This window comes from Helicoverpa zea, chromosome 2, assembly GCF_022581195.2.
Source record: "Helicoverpa zea isolate HzStark_Cry1AcR chromosome 2, ilHelZeax1.1, whole genome shotgun sequence".
Classification (NCBI taxonomy): domain Eukaryota; kingdom Metazoa; phylum Arthropoda; class Insecta; order Lepidoptera; family Noctuidae; genus Helicoverpa; species Helicoverpa zea.
Window position 1 is genome coordinate 3,005,610 of NC_061453.1, and position 8,923 is coordinate 3,014,532.

At 37.6% G+C, this 8,923-nt stretch overlaps 1 protein-coding gene across 2 annotated transcripts in view; it reads left to right on the forward strand.

Annotated features, from left to right (window-relative positions):
- The window catches only part of LOC124637653 (beta-arrestin-1-like), a 109,608-nt gene extending 101,551 nt beyond the window's left edge, over positions 1–8,057 (forward strand). For both annotated transcript variants that reach the window (XM_047174275.1, XM_047174267.1), the window contains exons 7-11: positions 965–1,026; positions 2,030–2,093; positions 4,234–4,342; positions 6,925–7,063; positions 7,170–8,057. In XM_047174275.1, coding sequence (XP_047030231.1) covers positions 965–1,026; positions 2,030–2,093; positions 4,234–4,342; positions 6,925–7,063; positions 7,170–7,696 — 901 coding nt within the window. In that variant the 3' untranslated portion in view covers positions 7,697–8,057. The remainder of the gene's footprint in view (positions 1–964; positions 1,027–2,029; positions 2,094–4,233; positions 4,343–6,924; positions 7,064–7,169) is intronic.
- Positions 8,058–8,923: the final 866 nt, after the last annotated feature.

An 8,923-nucleotide genomic window follows, 5' to 3' on the forward strand; every position in this document is an offset into this window, starting at 1 on the left:
TCCCGCCTCTTGGCTTGCCTTCACCGGCCGGTCAGAGTGGAGTCGCTAGAGTAGGGTTAGCAGCCCGCTCGGAGGGTAGGTGCCTCGTGGTAAGTGGCGAGTGGGCCGGTGATGCTGGACCCACAGGGAGCGCGTGATCTGCGTTTAAAGTCCGCCGAGGTATCCTCACCCTTCAGCCGCTCATGTACCTGTTGCCCCCTTGTTGCGATTTAGCGACTGATTCCCGGGGGCCCAGTAAATGAGTTGGCGAGTCTCCACCTGCCATTTTTACGTGTATTTTTACATTGTTATCGGCAGGTGCCATAGTTCCCGTAGTTCCCCCATTCCTAGTCCACTAGCATCCCATCACAATAGCCCAAGTAGTTTTCATCCATAGTTAGCAATAGTTTAGCACAGAACCGGGGATTGTCCTTGGGTACATTTCTATAGTGTATACAGGGATAATCGTCGGTTTTGTGTCACCATTTCATTAAAGTTGTCTCAAAAGGGCTTCAGCGTGTTGGCTTCGGCCCCACGTTCGCCTCCCAAAAATCCGGGACTCTGTAGTCCCGAGGTCTGGTAGAGACATACAAGGATAAATAATACTTTTCATGCTTCATTATTGGATTTTTTGTTATCCGATTTTTGAAAATAAATAAATTAATTAATTATTTTCACATTGACCCTTTAACTAAACCAGAAGTATTCTCGTTATTATTAAAATTATAGTTTTATGTCACTTTAAATATTCAACCGTGACTCATCTATATTCTACCAAATTAAATTCTCACACTATCAGTGCCGTCTAAAAACTTTCAAAACACATTGCTCATTCAGAACGGGTACCAAATTGGGTTAGCATTAATGATTCAAAGGCTGACTTACTCGAAAACCCAATCGAACAATTAAATTAGAACTTCAAACTGTTGAGAGTTAATTAAAAAATTAACAAATTAACTATTGAAAGCAAAAACTTTGTTCGCAGGTTGAAAAATAAAACGAAAATGGAGTCTGACGAGAACTGTCGACCGAAACCGGAGGAAATTGGTGAGTCTAACTTTGAAGCTATACTGAGAACTCATTTCGACTTTCAGGAACGGTCAGACTTATGAACAGCAACCAGATTTAAAACATACACTTGAATTTTCAAAACGGTTGAACAAATTGTATTAGCTTAAAAGTGTCAAGTTAATAGAACTATGCAACCCTGTTCAATTAATTGAGATTTTCGTATCAACATTAATTTATTTATTTACATCTGATTTGCATAACACTGATAATGTAAGCACATTTTACTCTCCCGTTTGTTATACAAGCTGTTGATTTGCATCCGTGCCATAGTCAAGGACGTAATTATGCTAATGATTCTCGACCCAAATCAACAAAAAAATCGGTACGTAATTTTTAATTTTTAGTTTTTTTTCGGAATTCCGTCAATGTCATCTAGCCATATTTAAACTTGGCGCGTGTGTTACTGGCCTTAAAACCGTGCTGCGCCCTCACACAAACGCAAACACAAAGCATACGCAAGAATTATTCATAAATTTCATTCATAAAATTGGGTTACTTCTGAAATACTACGACATAACAATGACAAAAAAAGCAGTGCATATTAGCTATTTCCCGTCTACTGTAATTCCAATCGATTATTTACGTATTTTATGTCCTCCTCCTGAAGTATGGCACAAATGCAAATCAACACCTTGTATTTTTGTAAAATTGTAACTAAACAATATTCGGAATATAGAAATGACTAATCGTATTTCTAAAACCAAAATATTAATTCTAAACATCATAATAAAAAGGAAACAGTTTTTGTTTGTGTCTACCCAGGGGTCCGAAACTACAAAACCGATTTAAAAAATTCTTTTTCTTTTGAAAAACATAGTCTATAGGTATGCCCCAGCCGCGGCTCCTGGGACGCGGGTGAAGCCGCGGGAAAGCAGCTAGTCATTTATTTCTAAACTCATAAGTTAAGATTAAGGAGAAATACTTTGAAGTTCTGCAGAAATCATTACTGTAGGTGTTTGAAGGTTTCATGTTGTTTCAGAAAGTTCAGAGGTCCAGCCACCCAGGGCTACAGTGGAGAAACCCTTCCTCCTGTCCGATGGAAGGTAAGTCATGAAAGCTTATTTGTGTAGTCATTGTACCTACCGAACAACTTATACAGCAAGAAGTTTCTGTAGGTACATACCTAAATATTCACCTACAAGATTAGCAAAAATAAGGAAACTAAAGCCTGCAACTAGCGCAAACGGGTATATCTATACCTACTAGTGTATGATGTAGGTAGTGTGTCTTGTTCTGAATTCAGAAAAGCAAACATTCTGAACAATAAGCCAGCATGGCGATTTTTTCCTTTTATATCTCTTCTCACTGCAACACACCTATTCGTAGATAAAAGGGACGTGCTCATATTGTCTTTAGTCGGATATCAAGTATTAATTCATTATTTTTTTACTCATGGATTCTGGAGGTAGTTTCCGAAGCAAGAAAATTGCTTATTGCTGCTTGACGCAGCTGCAGCGCTTTTATTTTTGTTTTACTGTTAGTTTTGTCCCTAGATTTATTTGTTTGTATTTGTGTGTGTTTCGTTTTCTGCGTCATTTGTGTGTAAAATAAATGGTTTTTCTTTCTTTCTTTCTTTCTTTCTTATATCCAGTTGCTGTCTCATCGCGGGGGCAGGTGCTCGAAGCACAAACATTTGTCTCAGACTGCAGTGACTAATACAAATTGTTAGATTAATTAATGTTCCTCTGCGGTTGCAGTGGCAAGTCTTTAATTATAAGATAAATTCAGTGCACATAACATATACTATGATCCATTTATTTTGCTAATCTCCATCTTATACTGGAGTATTGTTATTTAGTGAGTCTCGAAGTCTCACCCTTAACATAAATGTTTTTAAATTGTATTACACAAGCAACACTAATTCAACTCAAATGACTTCAAAACCTAAAAGTTTTGCAAAAGTACTAGTTCAGCATTTCACAAAGTCGTTACAAATAGTTTTCATAACAATTCTCTGTATACTAAGTGGATTCCATGAACTTTTCTAGTCTAGTAGGTACTTATTGTGTGAAGTTTTAAATTATGCGCATAGTCAGAATCGAATGATAAATGCTCTTACATTTTCAAGCAGTTTAAGAAAATGTATATCGATTTAAAAAGCTTTCCATCTTCGGATGAATGAAACGGAGAGTTTAATTACTTCGAACTTTCAACCCCCTGAGTTAAAATTGTTCCTATCTCCAATTTAACATTCAAACAAATCATGACAAAAATCTTAAATTTTCGCCAACTTGCAACTTAAAACACACTCCCCTTTAAATCGTATAATTGTTACTTTCACTTGTGCAATTATGCTAATGGTAGCATTTTGTAGACAGCGCTGGTAAAAGTCGGACTTTTGCTGAAGTTATTCAGCGACTGCCGGGAAATATGGCATTCGTTAGGTTCCACAATTTGCGAGAATACTCCGCCTTTCAGGGGTGTAATATAAATGGTAAACTGTTAAATCCTTAGACCGCTACATTTGCATTCAATTGCATTAATTTGTTCTGGAGATTTATGAAAGATTTAACATTACGTATTAATCGTTCGATTTCAACTTGGTTTTGTAGGATTTGTTGTCAAGTCCGTTTCTATAATAACATAGAGGTAATTTTTTTGGCTCTTTGTACGGAATACGAAATTACTGAACAGACTTGATAAATTATTTTCCTGTTGCAAAGCTTTTCCCAAGTAACATAGGCTTTATTTTATCCGGATACGGGCAGAAGTTCCTCATCCCAAGCATATACTTTTGGAACATGTTATTATTGTTGCTATATATTCAAAAGGGCTCTTCAGGCAGTATTAACCGAAAAATGTTACTACTCTTTGGATGAATATTTGAATGATATGTCTCTGTGAATTGTATTTATTGTTGTTTATTTTGTTTTCTGATGATTTAATTACTATTTTTGTTTGTCAATTTAATGTTAAGTTTTTTTTTTTTTTTTTTTCTTCTCTACTACATTTGTACGTCGTAATGACAAAACATAGCGTTCTAATTATACATACGTAAGATCTTTATTTTGTCAATACCTATGTTTTACAAATAAAAATATTCTATTCTATTCTATTCTATAAAACACAATATTTTCTATAAGTACTAACAATATCTAAGTTAGGCGTTAAGTCCGCCATTGTACTGTTTGTGCAAAAAGTATTATAAATAAAATAAATACTTCTTACAATCTTTCCCTACAGAGTGGAGCTAGAAGCGTGGCTGGACAAACCGACATATTCCCACGGAGAGTCGATCAGAGTCGGCGTGGTCGTCGCCAATCATTCCTCGAAAACTGTGCGACGGATCAAGGTGTGTAATCAAAACTATTTATGTACTAGACATTGATACAAAGGAAGATATTTAAGCTTCTTGCCAGAACATATTTGATATTTTTTCTGTTCAATCGCAAACTATGTTTTAGAATAAGAGTTTGTTGGTTTGACCTCAATAACCTTAGAAAGTAATACCCCGATGTGAAAAATTCTTCCAGTGTTAGATGGCTTATTTATCGCGAACAGGCAAGTTAAGCTTTGTATCCCGCTACGCGGAGTAGTTCTCCAGGTACGCGGATGAAAATGCTGGCGAAAGATAGTAGCTAATATTCTAAAAAATCAAGTAACCTAAGCTTTTTATGCTTCCGCCACTTAGTATAAAAGGTATGAAAGCTCTCGGTTGTAACGTTACAAAAACTTGTACGTTCTAAAACAAGCTTATAATCGTTTCACTTTGTTAACTTCGCACACAATGTTCCTGTACAAGACCGACATAAAAAGCGTTTATGTGTTAACTTTCAAAGCAATTTGCGCAGGGCAAAAACATCGTAGGTATATGTAAGCTTTTCTGACTGCCAAGTTAATATTTACAGCGGTACACCGTTTCATTCATTACCAGAATATTAAAGACTTTACTATGTACATGGTGTTTAGTACATTTCTATTGTATTTTTAAACATTTTTTAAGGCAAAACTCAAAACCATTACCAACCCCAGCTTTTCATGTCGTTGTAAAGAAAAGAGTTAGGGTAGGCGTAATATATGTTTTAAAAGCTTGTAGCTCACATTTTTGTTTTTGATTTCCATTCACAAAGTTTTGCAATTTCTATACTAAGATCTTACACCTACTGTACTGGATACGAAACATGCTTTGAAAATACTTTTTCAAGAAGTATTTTTGTAACAACCTGTAGTGTATTTTCTTATTTCTTGGATATTGCTCGTATTTTATAAAAACCACGTGAACAAAGAAATATGAACGGTATTTTTCTTGCAAAATAAACTGTATATTCTTTGGTAATATTTTACTAGAAAGGTCTTTGTCTAGAAAACTATAACGATATAAAATAATAGTAAAAATATTATTTTTTATTTTCATATCAGACTCGCTACGTCATGAAGTTTTCACTACAGTGCTTCCTTTTACCATTACACCTGATCCACTCTATAAGCTACATTTATAAATTATGCATAGTAAGGTTTTTCAATCAATTATCCTGGTAATTGATACTAATGGTTCTTACCCTCGCTTGTCTTAGTATGTTTAACAAATAGTACCTACATTACATTACAAGACAGATACAAATAGCGATACATAGGTACAGTCAATTAATCTATTAGTCACTTATCTTAATCAGTTAGTAAGCAAGCATTACGGCGATTATCTGATAATCCATTCGCGGTCAATGTACCGCACATAATTAATGAAAATCATAAGCTACACAATCCTATTACAAACTTGATGGAACTGAGGACCGAGATATTTGCATATTCTATATTGTTATCCTTTCTGTTCAACCATAAATGATTACATATGAATAATATAATGTAGGTACTCATGCCTTATCGATGTCCTCCTAACCGATTATTGGCCAAGGCGGTTGTTCTCATATAAGGAGATCAGCCAGCTGCGCAGGACATATATTATAGGGCACAAACATTTTTGCAGACACAGGTGCACTCATTACTCCTTCATGCTCACAGCGATGGGATGGTATTCCAACACGATCGGAGAGACATCAGGCGTAGCAGGACATTTGCATGTTCTCCAATGCATGAGTGTATCAATCACCAACTTCCAAGCTCCGGGCTGCTTCGTGAAAGTTTCTAAACCTTGAAACAATACTGATTATACGTATAAGGTTCCCTTTGAAAAGAACTTGTCAAAACATATTGACAAAGTTAAATTGAAGCCGGTAAAGTAACAAGAAAGTAAAGCCAGAGAGATAAATTTTAAAAGTAAGCCGTTTCACACTGCGCAAACAAATCGCAGCGTTTTGTACAAAGCTCGTTTAATCGCATCTTAGCGGCTGTGACGTCACGAACCGCGGGTTACGGTTTATCGCGCGTCACCGCACGGAACATGTTTTCGATATTTACTATGATGTTTTCATAAGCATATAAGTCCAAAGAATTAATTATAGGAAAATGTATCAAAAATGGTGCCTGCATCTATTCTCTTTTTGTATTTTAGAAAGAGACAAAAATAAGAACGGTCACATATAAAATGAAAGCACGACTCCTGAAACGAATAAATGAGTCAAGTCAAGCCACCCATTACAATTAGGTTCTTACATAGAAATCGTTCAATAAAATGGCTGACTGAGCAATATTAGTGAAGCCTTTCACGTCGCAACAAGCTTGTTTGGTTACAAATTTCGTAAGCAACCAAGCTTTGTATATTAAATTAGACTTGAGTATTAGTTCCGCTTGGCGCTCCGAACCGCGCCGCCCTTAATGTGAAGCGACGTTTAATTATGACGTTATTTCATACTTAATGTGCAATTTCCATTCAGGCTGGCGGAAAATTTTCATCCATTTTCTAGAACGCCATTATTATTTACTAAATACTTGATGCTTTTTGTTACAAAGGTAAAACCAGGTGTGTTTGTTTGGCAGGCTCTCGTGGTTCAACATGTGGATGTATGCATGTTCTCCAATGGAAAGTTCAAGAATGTGGTCGCTCTGGTGAAGGGCAATGATGTTGTCCTGCCTGGCCAGACCCACACTGACACTTACACCCTCACACCGCATAGAGGTAACACTCAAAAAGATCTTTGTGTAATCAGTCTCTAATAGTACAAATAGTACAAAAACTTTTTTATATGAGAAGATATCAAAATCAATTATTTACTTGTTCACAGGTATTACCAAAAATTGGATAGCACTCGAAGATTCGTACTCAAAAACAGGCGCCAGTCTCGCGTCAACAGTACTCAGTAACAATACGCCTGAAGACAGAAATGTGTTTGCGATATATGTATCGTATTACGTCAAAGTCAAGCTAACTTTCAGCGCGATGGGGGGAGACCTGTCGCTCAAACTTCCCTTCACGCTCACACACTCGTGTATCAACGAGGCGCCTACGGACAGCGTCACAGAAGAAGCTACTCATAAAATGATTCTAGAAGGAAAAGAAAATAGCGAAGATGAAGACAGCAAAGCTGAAATAGAAAGAGACAAGCAAAACAACAATGGAGACGAAGCACCCGGAGATGACGCCGAAGTTAAATCTCCAGACGATCACCGCTTGGTCGCCGACGTCTTAGTCAATATCGAGAACAAAATGGACAGACCTAAGAAATTCGAAGGTCAAACTGAAGTGCGAACTGTGAAACCTAGTGATGAAGAACTGGATCTTATCGTCAAGTACCCGGGGTCGGACACGTGATCCGACGACGAACTAGACAATACAGGCCAGGGTGAAAAGACTGACACTAAAGTGAACGCACCAGCGATAGTCAAGTGCAAAGCAGAGGTCCAAATTAATAAGAGTGGTTTTGCCGAAAATCTTAAACGAGCCGTGTGTTGTATAGACAGAAGACGACAGTCATAGCTTAGGGCATTATTATTCAAAATAATTGTTATGAAAGTACAGAATAAAAAATATAAACCAATGTTGACACTTATTTCTTAGTGTTTGCAATTCGCGGAGCAAATGTAGGCCCAGTAAACAAATCCGAGGAATGCTTCAATTTCGTCTTCAAATATACTTTTGGAACACGCATTTCGTAAAATTACAGCAAACAACATTTTATGGTACGTTCACACGCGCGCGTTCAAATCGACATTCAACGGGCACAGTCACGTTCACGAGCGTGTAAACGGTACGCCCGAGCCCGTGAACGCGCCCGTGCCCGTGAATGCCGCGAACCGGGCGAGTGTCGGTTTTTTGGCAAAGTTCAAAGGATGAATGTGCGGGCGCCCGGCGACTGTTTACACGCGCGCGGGCAGTCAGTCTCTCCTGCGCTTTCGTGACGATTAAACGTTCTAAGAAAGTCGCTACGATTGGAGATTACAACATGGCGGAATGGTTAACGTCGTTCATCATTTTGATTCTTTTTCCAATAAAAATAAGTTAATCCAAAGGCTATGACAGCAACAACACCAAGATCCTCGCTGCTCGCCATTCTTGCACTGACTGACACGACGGCGCGCGTGTGAACAGCTTGAATGTCCGCCTGCCCGCGACGGGCTGCACGCCGCGCTGCCCGCCAGGCAGCCCGCCGGGCTGCGCGGCGCGCGTCTGAACGTAGCATTATAATGAAATTGCTACTTTCGCTTCCGTGAATTACAAATATTAATATTTTTTCATTTAGAAATTGTTTAGGAATATTTCGATGGACGCGAGAAGACTAAATAAAACCGACGTCAATCGAAACTCGTCTGATGTTAACGAATTGCATCTAGTCACTAATTAGGAGCTAATTTGAATATTGTATTTTTAATATTTTAAGGATTTTTGATAGACCTAAGACTTGTCGGTTTGCCGACAAATGAAGCCTGAATGGATATTACGCTTACTAAATTGTAGTCAGTGTTTTGTAGTATTAGGATTAAGATTAGTATATCGATTTGTAAAGTTTTTCAGTGTCGTTTTCAAGCGCTGTTTACAGTG